The sequence below is a fragment of the Gymnodraco acuticeps genome, unplaced genomic scaffold, assembly GCF_902827175.1.
Source record: "Gymnodraco acuticeps unplaced genomic scaffold, fGymAcu1.1, whole genome shotgun sequence".
Taxonomy (NCBI): domain Eukaryota; kingdom Metazoa; phylum Chordata; class Actinopteri; order Perciformes; family Bathydraconidae; genus Gymnodraco; species Gymnodraco acuticeps.
Window position 1 is genome coordinate 2,157,527 of NW_022989913.1, and position 23,033 is coordinate 2,180,559.

At 40.1% G+C, this 23,033-nt stretch overlaps 1 protein-coding gene across 3 annotated transcripts in view; it reads right to left on the reverse strand.

The window, feature by feature from the left end:
- LOC117541251 (netrin-G1-like) overlaps positions 1-23,033 on the reverse strand; it is a 63,829-nt gene that overhangs the window by 25,776 nt on the left and 15,020 nt on the right. For all 3 annotated transcript variants that reach the window (XM_034208433.1, XM_034208441.1, XM_034208426.1), the window contains exon 3: positions 10,262-10,905. In XM_034208433.1, the coding sequence (XP_034064324.1) occupies positions 10,262-10,905 (644 nt within the window). The remainder of the gene's footprint in view (positions 1-10,261; positions 10,906-23,033) is intronic.

Here is a 23,033-nt window from a genome sequence, read left to right on the forward strand (position 1 = left end):
AAGACACACTTTTTTGTCAAATATCAGCATTTTCTTTCTTTTCATATTTTTGCACAGATTGCAAAGTGGCAAAGTATTGTAACTAGGGCCGGGACTCGATTAAAACAATTAATCTAATTAATTAGAGGCTTTGTAATTAATTAATCGAAATTAATCGCATTTGTAATCACATATAAATATTTGACCTAAGAACAGTGAGAAGCAATTTTGTTCACATGGATTTTAGTATACCATTAGGCGCATTCACACCGCAGTACTTTTCCCACAAAGGTTCATGAGAACTCTTTGAACCTGGGGGAGGATTAGGCAAATGAAGCCGCTGACGTCACTTCTTCTTCTTCTGCTTTGGGTTTACTGGCAGGCCGCAAACCACTTCACGGCGTATACTACCGCCCAAAGTCTCCGGCCGGAAGTCCCCGGAGTTGGGGAAGGCTTCAGTAGAAGCTGCTGGGAGTCCCAGCAGCCTTCTGAGTAAATCGCCAGAACGCCGACACCTCCTCATCTCCACCGCTCCCATGTTTTATTTTGTGTTGCCATAAGTTAGTCTCTCTGCGTTTCTGCGCTGGGCTAATGCTAATAATGCTAATGCGAGGATAATAAAATGGCGGCTTCACAAAACTTTTTGGGAGTTTTACGGGGCGTGGTTTGCAATCCGCCCAGCCAATCAGAAATATAGTTATTTTCTCACAAGAGAGCCGTACGAAAGTCCCTGCTCTCTAGCAGCTCTCTGCTCTCTAGCAGGGACTTTCGTGGGGGTAAAAAGGTTCTCATTAACTAATTTTAGTACCGGCTCTTTTTGGTGTGAACGCGATAAAAGAGGCTAACGTCCACGCTAGCTTCCACGCTAGCTGCTATATGTTTTGCATTGAGGTGATACTTGAGGCTTGATGTGCTGCGGTGATATGCGAATTCGTTTTTGCATAATTTGCACACAACCGTGCTCTTATCGACGCTTCCATCCGTCCGTTTTTTAAAACAACATTTCCCACTGTTGTTCACTGTGGTTTGTTGTTGTCTGAAGTCATGAACGTTAGTTGGTGCTCCAGTATAATCGGTACGCCTGAAACTCATCCAGTGAGAAACGTTCCGCGGTGCAAAAATAAGTGCGATTAAAATGTGGTAATTTTTTTAACGCGTTAATTTTCGTGTAATTAATTAATCTTAATTAACGCGTTAAAGTCCCGGCCCTAATTGTAACGTATTGTTCTAGCAAAGGGATCGCATAATTGTATTATGTATTTAGTTTTGACCACACAGCATTGTTTTACTATCACTGTTCTAGCAAAGGAATGTTAAATGTTAACTTGGCTCATTACGTGACTATTTGTGTTGGGGGGGGGGCCAACTTATTTTTTTTCTCCAAAGGAGGGACCTGAATAAGTTTGAGAACCACTGCTTTAGTGTAATGCATTCCATCCAACAAATACTGTAGCCTACCTATCTGGGCTTAATTCAAAATGAAAATGAGGATTAACAATGGAACTTTGGCAATGGCTGATTCATTCCCTCTGCATGCTTTGACACAGTCTTCAACAGACACTGAAAGAAAAAGCATTGATCTGAGGCAGCAAACATCCCAAAGGGAGAAAAACTGCATTTTTCAAAGATGAGTGTCATTCTGGGTTCAGAAAACATGTTGAATGTGAAAAAGCTGCAGAAGATAAAACATGGAGTGGGTTAAACACCCAGCTGTGCAACTGTGGATGCTCTGCTCTCTTTAGAGTGGAAAACTTTGCAACAGGCAAAAATGATGAAATCCATTTCTCCCACTGAGTTAAAAATCAACGACAAAAATTCCATCAAGCTACTCAGCAACATCCTTTACTCAAACACTCCAGAGGAGTATTGATTTATTTCCTCCTTCTGCATCCTGTCCTGCCTTTATAAATGCTATAGAGAAAGAAGGATAGAGACATATTAGTATAGTAAGGATTAGGGCTGCTCGATTATGGCAAAAATCATAATCTCGATTATTTGGGTCAATAATTGATATCACGATTATTAAAAAACGATTATCCATTTACTTTGAAAACATCCATTTATTGAAAAAAAAGGTGCAGTATGTTTTTAACAGTTGATTACCCTGGACTTTAAGTAATTCAATTGAAAAACCAATAAAAAAAATAATATATATTTTTTTAAATAAATAATAATATATATATATATTTTAAATCGTTTTATTTCGATTATGTTGTTTTCATAATCGTTGCAAGCCAAAATCGTAATTGCGATTAAAATACGATTAATTGAGCAGCCCTAGTAAGGAAGACTAGTTGTTCAGTAGGAAATTAAAATGTCAGCAGTTTAAATGTGCCATTATACATTAGATGATAGGATGTAATACCATTACACGTTTTAACATCTCGACCATTGAGCATTTGAAGGAATACTGTGGATAATATTTTGAGTGTAGATCTTCCGTATATGTGGTTCAGCGTGGTTTGCTGAGTAAGAGCTGCATACTTTGAGATAAAATCTTTTTTTAGTGTGCGATACAGTTGAAGTGTGCGATGCAGCACTTTTATGAGCTCAGGACTCCCACCCGGAGAGAGTGATGCAGAGTTTATCTATAGCTTGAGGGGGAACATGGGAAGTGTTCAATGATGGTAAAATATTTCATACCTTATCTAAAACTATTATTATTTTTTCCAAATTGCCTTTGAATAACTTATGTATACCTCAGAGGGAAGACTTAGTTAGCATACCGTTTTTGTCTTTGAAATGTGCTTTCTTTTCTGATATTTGTCACTTTACAAAGTCTCAAGGGAATAAAAAGTATCTTTGTTTATTTTTTATTCTACAAGCCTTCAGTCATGTTAAAATAAAATATTCTAAACTCCTCATGGGATACAACGCAGAGTTTCTGTGGGTATTGAGTTGCACTGACATTATCTTTTATTCATTTGTTCTTTGTATACTCATTTAAACAGGTTTTAAATGGCTGCAAAACTACTAGCTCTTAAAGGGGCCTTTGGGCTTTTTGGGGTTATCCCTTTCCTGTAGTGAGTTGTATCAGTTTATTTTGTATGTAAATGGTCTGCAAAGGCTAAAATCCCAAAGTTTACCCATAGGTTTCTCTCCGACACACTTCCCCCGCTTTCTGAAACACCTCCATTAGTCTCCTTTGTTTACTTCTGCGACATAATACAGCTTCTATTAATTAGCGCACCAACACATTGTACATGATAGATTAAGGAGCAGGACATCTCTAAGCAGCTGACCAATCACAACTGAGCCGGCCAGCTAACCAATCAGAGCAGAATGGGCTCTGGTTTCAGACAGAGGGTGAAAAGAGGTGCTGCAGCATAGGCAGTATGAGAAAAATAAACATGTCACAGTAGAGACACAAAATAAAAGTATGAACCTGGAAATGAGCATAATAGGGCCCTAGAGATTAGTTGATCTAATATTTAGACGCTATAAAGCTGGGATAACATTCCCACCCTTTCTTTGAAACACAAAAGTATGAAACACATATTTCTCTGTATGTATATATAGTGAGCTAAATATCATAAAAACAGACCGGTGTTCCTGTACAGTTGTTATTTTCATGGCTAGTTTCACACAGGGTTTGTATACCAGGCCAAAATGGAAAGAAGATAAACAGTGAGGACAGAAAAACGGTAGAAACAGTTAGGGAAAAGCCGAGAATGACATAGAGGGATGAGAGCAATAGCCCATTAGCACTTATGGATTAGCTGCCTCCGTTTCCCAGGCCCCGCTGCAGCCTTGCAGATGTGCAGCTCTGACCAGCAGCAGCCGGCAGCGGTCAAGTCTTAATTAACGAGCAGACATCAGATCAATAAGTGAGGAACGATGGAGGGGGAGACGTGAAAGGTGGGACAGCCTGCACGGTTCAAGGTTTTTGTTTTTCATTTATGTGGAATAACATTAGAAATCAATAGCACGGGAAGCCCCGCCACACACAACTCAGATTAGGTAAAAAAACTCCTCCTTCTACCATTTCCTCATGTGTTCTTTTACCCATAACTTTTGTATAAAACAATACTATTGTAGTGGAAGATTTATTGAGTATTTCAAAGCAATATAGGCCTGAGCCTTGTGAAGTCAGTTTTATAAACTTGTGCTCTGTAACAATCCTTCGGTTATTAAAGGAGGAATCTACTCTAGTTCTTTTTAGCTGTCATGTGTGGGATCTTAAGCTTTGCAGGATTCATTTCTGAATGAAACGTTATTTACTTTTATTGCTGTGTCTGCTTTGCTTCAACCTGCCTACAGCTCTTAATTTTGGAGATTTAATTTTGTTTCTTGCTAACTTTTTCACGGAGGACATTTTGACTTCTCACAGTTGGAAAAACACAGCTGGAAAAACAAGCATTAATCAGTTCAGATTCCTGGTATGTTGCATGCTGGGTCTCTGTCAATCATACTTGAACACTTGAATAGAACAAAGCCATTATTAGTAACTTTTGCGTTTTTCCTATTTTGACAAGTCTGCTGTGAGATAGGCATATGACTTTCAATACCCTACAGGTAATAAGCCGACTTAATTAAAGATTTGCAAGTACAACTTTGGTATCTATTTACAGAAGGGTTGAGGAAAGATTTAGAAAATGGCAGATACATGCTCAAGGTATGACTGGCATGGTGTTGATGAAAGCAGTTCAGTCTTTATAGTTCATGGTCAGGTTTCTCGTTATAGCACTAAAGCAACTCTTAATGGATGTAACACAATGTTTTTCATTGATCACCATATGTGCATGACTTTATTTACTGTGAAAGAGAGCAGGGGTTGCAGTAAGCAGAAGGTCTGCAGTGGAAATGGCTTTGTATTGCTAGATGTGTCTTACTGAAAAGGAGAAGAAAGAGTGTGATGGTTCATGGTCTCCTCTTTGAAAAGTCACCACGTCCTTACATTGTACTTTCTGTCTGACTGCATAAAGGGCTCACTACTTCCTTCATTTGTATTGACTGTTGGTATTAAACTTAAATCCCAAGGTGCCGAATTATCCCAAATGAATTGTATTGCTTGGATATTGGTGGACAAAGTGATATATCCTCCATGTTGTAAAGAAGTTTTAAGTTGCTGAATGTTTTATGCAATGAAGCTCTATTTTCTGTCTCAACAAACTGTTAAAATATGAAACCATGTAATTGACAAAATAATCCTTGAAATAACCCAGTGCATTGTTATCAGGTAGACTTCATTTTTCGTTCTTAGTATTATTTTTTGTCCTTCATTTCCCCCCCCCCCCCCCCCCCAACATTAAGGCCTTTTTCATTTGTGACACATTTTTGTATTCTGTTTTTGGTAATCATGGCATATACATTTTACTTTTGTCATTTTCTGAAGTATTGCCAATAGTTCAAAACCATTCACATATAGTTTTAGAAACATCATTTGTTATCCCTATACATTCACAACTGTGACATTCACACAGATGATATTTAGCCTATGTCTCTTTATTATTACTTTTTGTTTTGTTACTTCCCATTGTAAAGCGTCCTTGGGTTTCGTGAAAGGCGCTATATAAATTGAAATTATTATTATTATTATTATTAGATGCCTGTAGGTTACTTGACATCAGGAACTGTCAGCAGTGTAAAGACACAGACACCCCAGACCGATTATCGGCGTCGGTGGGTGTCAGGCCGACGATGAGCGTCGACACGCCCTACTCAGATTGGTGTGTCCCGCACCGTCGGGTCTTTTCAGCCTTGCCGACGTCTTTTCGGCCGAAAACCGCAGTCGGCCAAAGGCAGTCGGCAAAACAAATCACTCTGATTGGCTGTTCAGCTAGCGAATCAGTGCATGAGAAGCGAAATGGAAGTGAGGGACCCAAACAAACTATTAGAAGGCAAATCTGAGATTTCATTTAACTCCATCTCTCGACACAGGTTCGGGAAAGCTCCATGAGCTTCTGGTTGTAGAGTGAAAATGGAACGCACACGCTATTAGAGATGGGTGAGTCCTGATTCATCCGGATCATTAACCCGGATCCTAGAAATGAGCTGGTCGTGACGAGTCTCCCCTCTCCATTAACCCGAGTCCTTTGAGTCCTACACCTGGTGTGACGTACAAATTAAAACTATAAATTGTGTCACTCTCTTTATAACATGTAAAATAACATTACAACGTAGCCCAGTCAATCTGCCTACCCTTTAGCAAGTAGGATAGCTTCCAGAAGTTATTGTTTGGCTCAGGGGAGGGGACGCGGATCAGTGAAACTTCCTGCAGACTCGTGGGGACTCAGAGGAGCCGTAAATTACTGCTCCTAACCGTAATAGCATAGCAGATCCAGAGATCCAAACTCGTCATGTGCATGAGCAAGCATAGCTGCGGCCGGGAAGACATTTAACTTAGGGGGTGTGGCCAAAAGTGGGGAGAGATTATCAGTAACATGTTGCAGCCCCTCCTCCAGCTCCCGGGGCTATATTATGCACGAGTCAACAGCAGACTCAGAGATTCGCAAATCCTGACTCACTGTGCAAAACACAGCAGACTCGTGCGGACTCAGAGCCGTAACAGTATAGCAGCAGATCCAGAGATCCAGCAGACTCGTCGTCATGCAGGAGTCAACAGCAGACTCAGATTCGCAAATCCTGACTCACTGTGCAAAACACAGCAGAGCAGACTCGTGCGGACTCAGAGCCGTAACCGTATAGCAGCAGATCCAGAGATCCAGCAGACTCCTCATGCAGGAGTCAACAGCAGACTGAGATTCGCAAAATCGCAAAATGACCTTTTTTTTTGTGATCAACATTTTTTATTAAAGCAAAAGACACTGTGTAGCGGAGGTTAATATAACGTCAGTTTAATATGCTCGTGAAATGCAACAAGTTTTCGGTTTCACCGATAGGATTTCTACGCTCTTGGTGATGCTGACTCATATGACTGAAATGACTCGTATGATCCGGATCTCTTCAATGACTGACTCAGAAGACCCTGAGTCCGTAAAAGGATCCGGATTTGCCATCTCTACTCGCTATTTGTTGTTTGTTTATATCACGCAGTCTGTTCTTCTTCTCTCGGTTATCACGCAGTCGGTCTTCCGGTTGTTGCCTCTTTTGAATGACGAATACACACTACCGCCGCCTGCTGGTAAGGAGAGTTATTGCCACTCACGCATGCGCAGTTCGTACGTGCTTCTTGGCCGTCGGCTGAAGTCTTTGCGGTGTGTTCCAGTGCGACACATGGCCAAAACGCAGAGACGCGAGGCGACGCAACAGTCGGTGTCCGTCTGTGTCAGTTCTTTGTCGTCAGATTGGTGTGTCCGGGCCTTAAGAGTGAAAGTTAATCAGCGTTTGTATTGGGTATTCCGGTATTTCAAGGACAGGATGGCCACTCTGTGATAAGGCTTTCACATTTGGTTGTAGCCGGAAGGCTGGTGGGAGCTCTAATCATTCTCCCCCCACCCCCCACCAGTCTCAATCACCCTCGTTCAACTGAGTTACTGATCCATCTCTGGACACAATTCGTATGTTTATTTTTATTTTCTCTCTCACTGCAAACTTTCTGTGGAAAATTGAATTTGATACCTGGGGGCAGGATGCAAACATTGGGCAAAATAGCTTATTTCCCTCCCATCCAACCTTTTGCCACTCTTTCTAATGAATAGCAATATGCAATATCTGTGGGAGATGTTATTCTGTGCTCGGTAGGAAGCCCTGCAATTTAGAACTCATCAATTCATGTTTACAGTACATGTGGAAGAGTGTGTCTGACTGCAGAACATGTAAATCTCTCTGATAGGCCTGAATTGCAAATATCCCACCATTATGAACAAGTTGTGAGTTATGTGAACAAAGATATCAAACATGATTAAGTGCTGTATCATGTTTCTGGCAGTTATTAAAGCTCATATTAGCTGAATTATTTATTAGGGCTTTACAACCAGCATTTTAAAGATAAACAAAATACTAGAGATATCTTACAATGTGTGTTATTTAAAGCTTTTACTGTAGCTTGCTCAAAAAGGAAACCTCATTGATTTCAACATAAATCTACTCGTTATAAAACAGGGCAAAGCCACATTTTTCAAACATGGCCCGGCAATTCTGAATTCTCCACGTTTCACTGATGTGTCTCTGATGATTACCATTTAATCAGCTGCAAATGCTCTTAATTACAAGATTAGTCTCCTACCAATTAGCCAACGTGCTAATGGTTCTGATCTGCCATTGAAGTCGGCTGAATTCTAATTGGGGAGTAACTGTTTCAATTCACAGAGGGCCCATCTGATGGGTCATTACCAATCTAGTTATCCTCATATAAACCAAATGCAGCAAGCAACACCGGTCCCATTTGGAGAGCAGCTGTAGAGGCTTTATGAGCATCATGTGGGCCATTTTCATGCATCATCAAACGACAATGTTTCCATTCCCTGAAAATCACAGAGGCATTCTGATGACTCACTGATGGATATATTATACGATGCAACATCACAAGCTGTGTAAATGACATATGCAGAGGAAGTCTTCCTAATTTTACTGAAAATGTAGGTTTTCAAATTGGAAAAGAACATTTTAACTTTTTAAGTGGAGAGGAAAGTATGTAAAGTAAAAAGAATGTAATTGTTTCATAACTGCATTTATCTATATAGTTTATATCAACATTAGATCAAAAATAGTATTAGTCATGTTAAGGGGACTGTCAAACTAAGAATTCAACAACTCTGCTGTCCCTCCTACCTGTTTTGGTTTTTGGACCTTCAAAACTACAGTACGCCCTTATTGAGCCATCACATCTTATGAAACCACAGCACACTACTTGCTCAGCACCAAAGGGCAGACGGACACAGTTAGCAACTATCTAATGAATAAGGTAGCTCAGCTAAAAAGTTGGATCTTTCCCTCTAGAGACCAAAACACAAAAAAAACATGTTCTCCCTGCACGGGCTACAGAGATAAAACTAGTAGCATTAAGAGTCCCTTTCTAAAATGCAGTTTCTCATTAAAATCCATGCAGAAGAACACAAAAAGTTAGGGACATTTCACTTTAAAGACCACTTAAATCCTCATATAATTGGCAATAAACTCCATCTCTTTTCCCACTTAAATGAAATCACATAGTCTTTTCTCGCCAGTAGATCTGCCTTTAGCTAATTTAAACTTTACAATAACTGTGAAAACAGATCCTTGGCTTTCGGTTGAATTCTCCTTTACGCTGTAGTTGTTTTTCATCAGTCATTAAACACTTCACTTTAGATGTTTTATATCGTTCATGTATTGTATGCCTACCAGCTTTTCTCTGCGTTCATGTGAAATCTGTCCTCTCTTTCCCTGAGTTTTAATAGTGAACTGAACTGGTTTATTTGGACTTAAAGAAAAACAGTTTTGCTCTTTTTATCATAATTATCTTTTTTACACATTTTGAAATCCTCCAAAAATCATTGTTATCAATAGAAAATATCTCTTTTGTAATGAAACATTTCAATGCAGATAATTCAACCTAAGGTTTTTCAGCTCTCTAGAAAAGATGTGCTACCTGGCCAAATAATCGTCATGTCATATTGAGGGATTATGCGATGTCTGTTGAATCTTGATGAGTGTCTGCAATAAAAAATGCAGAGGGACATGCATTAAAACTCTTCTCTTTGCCACGGCACAAAGGAGGTAATCTCAGCCCTCTGTCCTTGTCAAGTTAGGGTTGTAATAAGTAATTTAGGAGTGTCGAATTTAGCGGCTACTCAAGCTGTTCCTTTTTTTGCCTGATTCATTCTGCTTTTAGAAACGGTATTTTGGGCTTGGTTGAACTTACTCCAGGCGACTGCAACACGTTCTCCGTGTTAACAAGTGCAAATTGTACAAAACATAGCCCGAAGGTATGGAGGCATTGAAGCGTCTTTTTGCACTTGTATCAGTTATGCAAAGTGTCAATTCACTTAATTACATGAAGTTATCCCCCTAGTTGAAATGTATTCATAGACACCAATTATCTCACTATATCCAATCCGGAGGACAACAGTAATTTAGAAGGCGTTGATACAGACCTACTCACGTTTTAAACACATTTCCCCAGACAAAGACTATTAAAAAAACAAAACAATCTAAGACTATTTTTACCACAGACGGGCTTGTTCCTGTTCAGATTTTGGAGAGGAATGTGCAACGAAGCGAAGTAACAACCTAACAAAAGCAATGAAGAACAAGACTGCTAACAAGGAAACGGGATGTTAAACATGTCCAGTTTAAAATATTCACAAATCAGCTTTATGAATGTTTTACTAAAAACGATTTGAACCAACACATATCTTTTTAGACAAACAGTGGTTTTTGGTGGAATATAAATGGATCTTACCTGCCCTGCACCTTGATGTCAGAAATAGCGTAGAAGTATCTGGACAGGTTGTTCTCATCCACCATGGTGGCTCCAGTGGCTGCCTTTAGCAGCTTAATCCTCAGATCAGTGATGGTGAAGAAGTCCCGCAGGTTCTTGGTGGTATCCAGCTGGCCGTACAGCGAGGCCATGTTGTGTAGCCGAGGTCCGGCAAAGAGGGCAAAGCGGTCCTTTATCTCAAAGCGTACCGTCTTGTCGTTCTTCCACACGTAGCCTCTGGAGTAGTCCTCAGTGCAGATGATATCCAGCAGAGTGCGCTGGGTGAGGTCTCCGACCGTCTTGGGCTCCATGGTGAAGGCGTCCAGGCAGTCTGTCGCGTAGAACTGGTACGGGGTCCAGGTCCGGCCGTAGTCCAGGGACTTTTCCAGGACCATCTGCTCGGGTCTGCCTGACTCAAAGGTCAGTACGATGTCATCAGTCAGCTCGACGGTTTTGTTCCATGACAGCGTGATGTTCACCTGGAGGGGCTTCGGGTATTTCTTCCATGAGGTGGACTGCCAAAATGTTGTGGGGTTGCGACCTTCAAAGTCAAACATCAGCTCTGGAGGATGAGCCAGCTCCTCAGTCGTAGCATCACATTCATTGTTGCACATGTAAGGATTCTCCTATAAAAAACAGAAATAGATACACACGTTAGTGCACGTTGAAATCAGGGTATACAAATGCATATTACATAATGTAAAATTTAATTTGAAAGAGTTGTTATAAATCAAAGTATTTTTAAATTTCACTACCCACAATGTCACTTGGAGACACAAGCTCATATGATATGAAGAGAAATGTGCAACCAGTGTGGTAGTATATTATTTTAAAAGTATATTTTCATTACCATAGCAATGCAATTGTTACTTGTTGAACACTAGGCGTCTGGATTTGGTGCTTCTTATTTTATATAAATGAAATAAATTGGTATAACCGAAAGCATTTCTTTTGTTGTCCTTTTATGCACAGAGGAAATAATTATCCAAATCCAAGGTTGTGTGATTTCAACAATTCAACAAATACACATAAGGCAGACCCCTTGAGGATAAAACTAATTGAATAAGTTAAACCTACAGTAATTATACCTGAGATCCAGTTCATAATATGTATTTTAAAGAGGTAGGAATACTGCCTGACTGTTGGGATTCAATCTAAACACTCTGGAGTAACTCTACAGCGCGTATGCACATGACAAATGAATAAAATACTAGGGACAAACTACGCTCTGTAGTTTGAGTAAGGGAGGTTATGCAATTGAAATGTAAATATGTAGTTAAATATTTAGTTTTGCATAAAATATTCAGAGTAAAAGTGGAGTCCTCATACACTTGTTACTTATAAAGTCACTGTAGTAGTCACGATTATAAACCCCAAAAGCATCTCTCAGGTCGGCTGTTGCGTCAAAAGGTTATTTTATTTTCCAGTTCCTCGTTGGCTTGCCTTCCTTTAACCATTCCCCCACCGTACTCAATAGCACTTCTAACACATTCGAGCCCCCGTGTATTTTATAATCTGCGAAAGCCATAGTGGCCCGAGAGCTATAGGAGACAGTGACCCTCTCATTACGATGACACTGTAGATCCCATATTCTCGTTCAGCGCCATTCCTGCCTACCCTGCCACCCAAATCGCCAGTGTAATTGATATTCCTGTGTGGTGTTCCAGCGGAGATGGGAACGGAATCCCGATGAGTGCTTCTTATGAAACACGCAAGGGGACATGCATTTTTCATGGGCCTGTGTCTGCTCTGTACCACAGACATCCACCCAGTCTGGATGTTTGTGTGAGTGTGTTAGTGGGGAGAAAGAGGAGCTCTTGATGTGTTTGTGTTTGTTTGCGAGAGGGATAGAGGGCTCTGAATGTGTTTGCTTGTGTGTGCACGAGGCTTGTATCCCTGTGTGTGTGTGAGTGTGTGCGTGTGTCAGTGTGAGTGAAAGGCAGATAGAGAGAGGGAGCTGAAACAGAGCCAGAAAGCAGAAGACACACTCCAATTGACATTCCTCTCACCTCTGCTCCAGGAACAATGAGGTTAAGTGCAGATGAGATTCAGATCAACTGTAAAGCGGTTCGATAATCAGCAATCATCTGACACTCTACACGCAAAATTATCTAAAGGTGAGAACATTGCTATCTGCCATATTACTCCCTTATCTCTCCAGTATTGCGGCGCATTCGACGGTGACTGCCACTTTGTCGAGTGAAGATCACTGGAAGGAATACTGATAAGCAGACGCCATTATATTTTATTTAAAAGGCCAAAGACTGCTTTTTGTCTTTGTAGTAAGAACTTCCCTCGCAAAGAAAAAAAACGATTTGATGCTCTATCTTCTTCACAGTTAGATGTGTGTATGACTTTTTAGACACAGTGAATTGTATTTCCTGTGGTACTGTGATATGCTTTCAGCTCCTCTGCTACAGTAGAAGAGATAACTCTGGCATGAGGTAGAACAAGACAGAGGGATTGTGGGTCACTTGGCCTGCTCAGCTAACTCAAAGGAGCGTTGCATGATCCAATTAGGAGGGTAATAAGGGTTATGCTGCTAAGATAGAGAGTGAGAGCATAACAGAGAGTGGGAGAGAGAGACAATGTAAAACATGTACACCTTTTTGTGTTTTCAGGAGGTAGACCTGCAGTTGCTGCACACCCACACACATGCAAAGCCAACATGAAACTTGAAAGGCAACATAAGATGCAGAAACACAGAGGAAGAGAGATCTGAAAGAGAGTGTAGGGGTAATAGAGGGTGGCGTTGGCTGCTTGAGTTTGGCCACCGGGACATTAAATTGTACGAATGTCAACTGTTTGCTAATAACGTGTGCTGAGGCTCGTTAAATTCCCCACTTTAGCTCGAACTGCCTTGGAGGTTTGCTCAGACGATGACGGTACACGAAGAGTGCAGGAGGGAGGGAGGGAAACAAAGACAGTGTGAGACGGAAATTGATTTCCCTGTTGTCATTCAGAAGCATGAGTTTTCACTTTTTCATTTTTCTATTTGTTTCATTTGTTGTCACAGTTAGGCCTGGGACCAGCAGGGTGGCTGCCTTTGCATCTTTCTGAAATGGGATCCTTATTCACAGATGATATAAAGAACTCAGACCGCAACATCCGTGGCTAATGAGAAAAACAGTTTCCTGACTGAGTAAATAGAGGCTCTGAAAAGAGACATTTGCTTCATCACGCTAGCATAAAACAAATAAGTGTTCAGAGACCAGAGGAAAGCAAGTCATAAATTCAATCCATAATCATTCTCTGGACTTTAGGCCTTCAGGGAAGTGATCATTCTCTCCGTTCACATATGGGAACTGGCTGGGGACAAACCTTTCATGAAAGCACCCTCTATCATTAATAACACTCTAATGTGAAGGCCATAACGTAATCTAACATTAAGTGGCATCGGTATTTACTCTCTCCCAGTAAAGCCCACCATACCGGAACGATTTCATACAATCCAGTGAAGGTGGAAGGGTAGGGACTTAGCCAAAGGTCAGGACCTTTCATCGGATTTCCTGCAGTGGTTATTTAACAACAAAAACATTGCCTTATTAAGATCAATACCTTCTGTGGTCATTTAAGTCCCAAGGCTTCAGTACTCTGCTGTGGGGCAGCTATTGGAAAACAATAAGTCCTCCTCTCAGCTTGATCCTTTAGCTGTGATCATGATTGTGGGAGAGGGAAATAGTCTGCAGAGAATTAGAGATGAACAAGAGTTTTGTACCAAAATGAGATAACGACCAATTGGAAAATGTGACCTTCCCTTAAAAAATAATTGCTGCCATGAAAGTATAATTTAGTATGGATTATTGTCAGGTTGAAGGTAACTTTAAAAAAGCTATATTTATTAACGATGTAGTGATTGAGAAATGATTGAATTATTAATTCTCATAGAATATCATATCACAGTAATACTAGATTTGGCTAACTGTGTTATTGTGATTATTACACCATGCTAATTTATACAATTATGATGCAGTGTCTCTAATAAGCTTTTATTCATCATAATATAACATTTGTATTATTATAATTGTATTATTTTGTTCTGAATTCAAATTTAAAACATCATAGCAGTCAGATAGCCTCCCTTAATCCACACCTTTGACATTACATACAGGGCTGCAAGGGCTTCTAATGGGGTCTGTCTCTACTTGATATTGCTGACATCTCTATTGCCACCATGGCTGCTGTGTAACGGAGCCCAGCTGGTTTCTATCAGTGCTATATGATCTGTCCGGGGGCAGGGGCTCAGTGGAGGAGGCCTCAGCAGCGAGGCTGCGGCTGGGCGCACAGCTAATGATGTCCCGATCTCTGCAGCCTATAAGGTCAATCCAATATCAGGGTGTCACACAGTAGAGCAAGAAAAGAGGAAGAGAGAGAAACACAGACCTGAGATGGGAATGTGCATTCAAATGTCATTCACTGGGAAAAAAGCATTCATGTCTGCACATAATCATTAGAGCTCAGTGGATATTAAATCTAATTGCATGGTTGTGTTTAAGTGTTTTATTCTATAATAATATAATATATCAAATGAAAAACACCACAGGACAGCATATATCCTTTGCACAACAAATGTATGATAACATCTTCTAAGTATTGACAAAAAAATACAGTGTTGGATATTTGTTCTCTACTAAATGGGCTGCACTGACAACATCTGCAATTTTGCAAATACTCACATGCTTCAAACATCAATGCAAACACTACACGCACACACACACACACACACACACACACACACACACACACACACACACACACACACACACACACACACACACACACACACACACACACACACACACACACACACACACACACACACACACACACACACACACACACACACACACATGATGGTGCGATGCGAGGCAGATGTTTAAATCAGTGACATATGGCCTGTGAGATTGACAAAGCGTAGCCTCTCGTTGATGTGTCTTTTGACACAGGATGTGGCTCGGCAGATAAATTCTCTAGCCAGCGACAGCTCCAGTTGAAGGATGGGAGCAGGCAATCCAACCAATCAGTTTAGTTGACAGTATTCTGGACTTGAAGCTCAGATCACGGATTGAACTCACGGCAGTTTTCCACTCTAGCTATCCTTTAAATCAAGCTTTTTATTTCACCTTTTTGACATTTTGAAGTTTGATGTGTCCTCAATGCTTTGTTTCTCTGTAAATCATTCTGAGACACATATTTATTTTAATTAATTTAGCTCTATTTGACAAATTCCCCCTTGTTGGAAAAAATAAATATTGGACTATCAGTCACCCACAGTCTCGGGGGAAATGTATTGTTGGTATGAACAAAGGTCCACATTATGAAATAGGTTCTTTCATCACATAAATTGATAAGCAGTTTAGTCAAAAGGCACAAACATGGAAAAGTATGATAATGATTATTGTAAAAATAATCAATTTGTCAATCGAAATAATGACTTATTTAATTTTGTTTATTTCCCACCAGAGTTACCACTAACCTTCTAACTGCACATTCATTCCGTACATGCATGCAAACATGGAATACCGTATACATGGATGACATAATGTAATATTAGAGTTATTGGAGGCAACAAGCCGTCACATGATCAGAAAGTTTATCCAGATTATCTAAACGACTTTGTCTGGAAACATTGCCAAATGAGAGAACCTTCAAATTGTGTATTACACTCTCTTTAGGCTAATGAAAATAATTTCAAATGTCAAGATTGAAAAAAGAAAGCCTGTCTTTTAACTGATCATTTTTATAGCTGGTAGTTTAGGTAATTATTGCACCATGCATCTCCATGTTCTATTAAGAATAGGTTCGGGCCACTTTGTTGAAACCTACAGTATGACCATTTTACTTCTTTGTCTCATTTTTGTCAGAAATTGGAATGAACCATATTTTCCCTTTTTTTAAACGTGATGTTTCAGCAACCGTTATACAAACAGTTTAAAAGCTAAGGCTACAATGTGAAATCTACAGTAATATACCATTAATGAATCTGTGGCTTGGGCACACTTTACTCGTTAGAGCAGAGCCCTCCGTTCTTTCCTCGCTTCAGAGCCTCTGTGGCGGAAAGTCTCTCCCCCTGGACCCGAGGTGTTGCTGGATTAATCAGCCCATCATCCTGCTCAGCCTTACACCTCCTAACCTGCCGCACGACACCTGCAGACCTGTCGCCGGCCCAAACCTCTATCACACCTCCGGATACCCATTCTCATTCATGGGGTGCACCAGAGGAGGAGAATTTGACAAATGACCGCTTGGTGAGATCACTTGTGTGTGATTCAATGTTCAGAGAGTTGATCCAGGACAAAGATGACGATGATTTGAGCTGAAGCACCACTTCACAAAATCACAGGATGCCCATTTTAAGACCACAATAAAATCTAAACTTTCAATCAGTCCAAGAAGTCTAGCTCTCTTCGCCCTGCACTCACATGATACTTACGACATAACTGAGAATGATACGTTTGCCGTGATACTTAGAAGCTCTGCCAAAAAGGATATCAGGAGAGATCTTGGTTGGCTTATTAGAAGAGGGAACGCTTGAGTTTAGAGCGAACACAGGGACTGGGTGTTGATCTTTTCAGGGCTCGGTATAAGCCCTGACGGAGGAGACAGCTGAAATGAGCCATGGTGAGATATTGGGAGAGTCAGAGCTTTGGCAGAAACTCAATAGAGCTTTAATGACCTGCAGTCAGGGCCAGCAGTGGCTCACTATAGAGCCAGGCTTTTCATTCTTCTGACCTTCAAAGGAATGAAGGGCAGGAGGATTGCTCACCTGACCTGTGAGTGCACCATCATATCATAGGTGAGGTTGGAGGGCTTTGAAGGTCTGAGACCTGACAGCAGATAATGGCAGTTCAATATCATGCAAGTACAGCACAAAAGTACTATTATGTACTTTTGTTCTACCATTACAGGTAACATTTGGCTCACCTTCATTTCTGTACAGTGTGAAAATCAATTCGCCCAGGCTTGCTCGAGTAATGTAATCCAGTGATCGCCAACCTGTGTGCCTTGGACCATTATCAAGGCGTCATCAAAGATATTGTTAAATATTCTATCTGCGTTTGCTGCAGCAGTTAACAACAGTTCATTCAAAAGAGGAATATTAAATATGAGATGTGGTTACAGCGTACCCTTGTTGAACCTATCATAGCATATTTATTTTATTACCTATGGATAACTGATCTTCTTTTCTTTTTTTTCTTTCTTTTTTTATCAATATGTTTATTGATTTTCAGCATACAAAAAAATCACATACATAGGACGAAGACATAGAGCCCAAAGCAATACATACATATACACAGGACAACTACATTACTTTACATTAAAGACCGTATTTCTGTATCACAGTAATTTAAATTGTAACATATTATATATCATATTGTCCAGGTTCGTTCAGAAATTGAGATAGGTCGTTGTTCTTGGTATACTGTATAAAACGTCCCCAGACCTTCTGGAACAGTTCTTGTTTGTCTTTGAGAATGTAAGTGATTTTTTCTAAAGGCAGACATAGAGAAAGTTCCCTAAACCACTGTCCAATACTAGGTTTGCCCAACTTTTTCCATGTTAAGGCAATCACTCTTTTTGCTTGTAATAAACATATATCTATAAAAACTTGTTCATAACGCTGTATGTTATGTTCATCCGGATATAGGCCAAGTAGGAACATTTTTGGTTCCAGCTTTAAGCTGATCAATAAACTGATCTTCTTTTAACGTATTTGAAACAAAATGAAATATTTAATCTCAAATACCCCATGCAGTACTCTCATAGGGTTTCTAGCACCCTCATTTTAGAAACACTGTTGCAGAGTTAAATCATGATAGCAATAAAGATTGAGTCATGATATGTTGGTAAACCTTACAAAGGCATACAGTTTCCTTTATGTGTCATGTGTGAGGGAGAATGAAGCAAACTAAAGGAAAAAATAAGCATCGGGTAGTTCAGTAAGCAGCACATTACAGGGTGCAGAGGTGATGGCTGTTACTTGCTATCAGCACCGACGTCTGATCAAAACCAAAACAGTCAAATCTCCCGGCGCTCGTGTTTTCGATTTGCCACACGCCAAGCACTCCGCCCTTTGGAACGCAGCCCTTGCCAAAGCGGTCCATTTGAGGACTGCAGTACAGCCAGTCTGGGCTTTTTGAAGTACACTGCTTGGCAACTCAGCCTTGATTGGGATTCACGGGGCATCGGTAGACGAGGGGAAACGCACTCCACATTAATTAACACCTGGCTTCATTATCTGTCCCATGTGGCAGAGTCCCACTGGGGTAAATTAAACACTGCTTTATTACCATGGGGGATGGTGATGGAATTTACTGTGCATTTGCTTTGCTGTGTGTAAAGCTAAATCAAAGTCATTTGTACTTGCATATTTGTTGCTTCGTGTGTATGTGATCATACCTGCATATTTTGTCTATTGGTGTGTGTTTAGCTGCATGCCTGTAGGTGTGTGAGCTTGGTTGCGTATGGGATCAGATTCCCTCTGATGTCGGGATTCAATAAAAGCTTTAACATTGCTTTAATGAGAGGATGTTTAATTCTCTTTGCAGAGCTCCGTATTCCAAAGCAGTCTGGGTGAAACGCCGCCTGCTTGTGTGGGAAAATGTATATCTCTCTTGTCAATAGACTTCAGAGAGAATTCTTAACGGGCAGATATTTGTGTGTAAAATAAACATATCAGATGAATTTTACAAGCATTTCGTTTGATCCTGTAGAGACAGAGCATGACACTAACAGTTACAGGGTTGAAGGTTTCTCATTGGCTTTAGCTGTGCAAAAAATGCTGAAAAAGGACGAATACAAGATGGCGTTTGCCGTTTTCCTTTGGTTGTATTAATGCTTTTCAATTGTTTTATTTTAACTACATCAAGAGAAACCTTAAAAGTGTCATTGTACCGGTTTATGATGACAATAAAGACCATCTTACAGAACAATGTTTTGTCATGAATAAATAAGAAATTAAATGAGATGAAAGATTCAAGCGAATACATGAGATTTAAGTTTTAGAGCTGCTCGTAGTCATATTTTTGAAAAGTCTTATCTCTTCATTCAGCTCTTGCTCCATACTTGATGCACAGACCGTTTTAACAAGCCTTTTATCGAACTCCTATAAAAAATAAAATAAAAACACTTCAAAGTGGATTGAAAACATTTAAGCTCTGTCAAGACAGTTTGCAATTGGTCAACGCCAAAAAATAGCCTTTTCCACCATGTGTGACTAAACTCATAATTGTGCTTCTTCTTTTGAAATTAAAGGGCCCCATTATGCTTTGTGGGTTTTTCCCTTTCCTTTAGTGTGTTTATATACTGTAGGTTTTTGTGCAAAGGCTCAAATCCCTAATATAAAGTTTTTCTCCCACACACTTCACTTCCCCCCCCCTGCCTTAAAACGACTTAATTGGACTTCTTTGTTTACTTCTGAACATAGAGAAATCGCTATGTAACACTCGCGCTTCTATTGGTTAGCGCTCCAACACATTGCACTCGATAGGCTAAGGGCGGGACATCTCTAGGCGGCTGACAGATCTGCTATCCAATCAGAGCAGACTGGGCTCTGGTTTCAGACAGAGGGTGAAAAGAGGGGCTGCAGCACAGGCAGTATGAGAAAAATAAATGACCTTTCTGAACATTAAAGTATGTACACATGTCACGGAAAAGGCACAAAATACAAATATGTATCTGAAAATGATCCCAATAGGGCCCCTTTAACTGATTTCAACCCTTGCTTTGTATGGTGTAAATAGCAATGTCCTCAAGGATGGCTGACCTTTGCTAAGGCAACAGACTTGATCTCATCACGTGTTGCCAGTACTATGCAACCCAGAATTTCTATTTCACTCCTATTAGGCTGTACAGAAAATGAAAGTATAATCCATTTGCTACCCTAGAATGGCTCTACCTTAACAATGCCCTGATCAACTATTCTAAAATCATCAGGTTATTGATTTTGATTCTTGGTAGTTTCATATAAGCAGCTTCAAAACACATCAATCTGCCGCTGAAGGATTTTAAGTGCTCTCTCATTGAGAAGAACATCGGAGGACATAGACTCAGTTCTCACCCTGTTACAATGAGACGCAGGGGTCATCGCCGAGAAATTGATAGAAACTGGGATGAAATTGAGAGAGCCAAAGAATGAACGAGACACAGCGAGAGTGAAATTGCTGCATTGTTCATCAGTGTGTTAGCTCATAGTGTGTCAACTCGTCCTCTATCTTTTCAATCTGCATAGTTATTAGAGGCTTTTATTAATTTGAAATGCCAAAGTGAAGAATAAAGCATGACTGAAATGTCACCCTTTCACTGAGCATGATAAAATCACACCGGTCACTTTTGGAATCGGACATTCTTTACTTTGATCTGCCTCTCTCCCTTTCCTTCTCTTTCTTTCCACAGCACACTCTCTTTTACTCTCTCAGAGGTCGATATGGCGTGACAACATGATGGCTGGGTTTCCTTAGGGGAGGGTGGTCGCCACAGTTGGCTGTCATCTTGCCATTATTTCTCTCTTTCAAGTCTTGGCCCTTTGACTCAGTTCATGATGAAATAAATAATAAAATGAAAACAAAAACATAGAATGCTGCCATGTAATGCTTAACCTTTTCAAAAACCACAGCCAGTGTTTTGACCTCTAAGGGATTCTGGACACACAGACCATTCAAAATGAAAGTGCTGCCTGCAAATATTAAAACCTTTAAGGCACAATTTTGGGAAATTCGCTTATTTACTTTCTTTCAGAGAGTGAGATGAGAAGATTGATAGCAATCTCGTGTGGTCTGTACATTACAGTATAGAGCTTATGCTTGGATATCATTGGCCTAGCTTAGCAAACAGATTGGAAACAGAGGAAATCGATAGGCTTGGTTCAGTTCAAAGACAGAAAAACCTCACTCATAAACATATTTTGTCCTTTACACACGTACGCACACTAAAATGTACAAATTATAATGGGTTCTCCTCATTTGTGATCGTCCCCTGCCATGGTGTAGAGCTAAGGGAAAATTATCTTAAATTGTGTCAAGCAGCTAAAACCAGACGCCACATGATGCGATTAGGTAAAATATTGTTCCAAGACTTGATTTTGCACAATATCTGCATGACTTCTTACCTTAGAAAAATATTAAAGTCATTCCAACTTAATAGCCTCTTCTCCACATTAGTGCTATCCTTAATATTGACTTTGAACATTTAATTTTTCTTAGTTTCTCAAGCCACGGCAAGAAACTCGTATATGTCTGTTATTATCAGTCAATATCCTATATTAATTCCTGTATAAGATTCAGGAAGAGTTTACCTGCTGTGTAAATATACAGGTGAATGTGCTCATTTTCAAAAAGGCTGTCAATACACAGTTTTATTCTCACAAACACACACTTTTGACGGTTCATTTCCCTAGTTGATCGATGGACACTACTCCGTCTTGCCAAAATTATAGACCGTGTCTTGAGGGAGGGGAAGGCTTTCACAAGCACATGCACTTCCCTGCTATGAAGGAAAAAAAAAAACGTTGGCAAATGGGTGAGCCAAGTTGAGTTCTTTTGGGCAGCAACACAGAGCTATCCTGCCAAATGGCTTTGGAGTAATTCAATTACTGTATCTTTTACAAGAATCCCATTCAGCTTGTCAGGCGTAAAAGAATGCTGAATGGTTGTGCAAGCACTGAAGGCTGGGAGGGCGCAAAGAATTCAGTTTAATGGTGAAGGAATTCTTTTTTTAAATTACAGTGAGGACAGTCTTCTTGTTACCCTGTTATTTCTTTATTGAAAGGGCAGCAGAGCTGTGTCAAAGGAGCTGAGGCACACAGGTTACCGCAAACCATTTTTTACTAAGAAAGTAATCAATTTAAAGCTCTGAAATACTATGGCTCTCTAAAAACTGCTGTATATTTGGTATCGACAGGCACCACACAGTCTTATATAACTAATTATTTCCTGTGTAATCAAAAGTGTCAGACAAACACAGTGATTCATCGATGAAACAGTCATTCTTCCATTAACAAAAAAATGCATTCATTCTGTAAAAGCAAATTAGTTATATGCTGCTGAACTGCTGGAAAGAAGCGAAGCTGAGTGATATCGTGAGGTAAAAGGATTTCCTTTGAATTATACCAAAATACAATTTTATCTCCGGCAGTTTGGTTCCCTGAGGTGTGAATGCATCTTTCTTATCCTGCTTTAAAATTCAAACCTAAAGGGAAAAGGGAAGATTTAATATCTTATGTAAAGTTTGTTGATCTAGAATTTGAAACCAGATGAAAAGTTGGGATGTGGTCAACTGACTTTCAGTTGTTTTTCTTTCAGTAATCTGCCATTCAAATCGAATTCAAAGACTGTCTGAATTACACTTATTGTAAGTAAATACTGAAATGAAACAGTGCTTTTAACCCACCCTATCAGCAGTGGGCAGCTACTATACAGCTCAGTGGGGGGGTCCTGTGTATTGCTCAAGGTACCAGTCCACTCCCCGTACTTTGTTATTCAGGGACTTGACCCAACAGTGCTACTATCCAAGTCCCCATATACTGCCGCCCCATAATCATAACAGCTACATTCTCACATCTAATGGAAGTATCTGATTTCAGCAATGGATTTTCAGCTGGTCATGAGCGTCACTGGACTCAATGCTATAGGTAAAACATGTTTCCAACAGCTTATTATTAAACTTACTCCTGCCTGCAGTGCAGCTGTGTTATTTGATAAATATGTAATCATGTCTTTTGATGATAGGGGAGGTACCCTCTAAAACATTGTAAGGG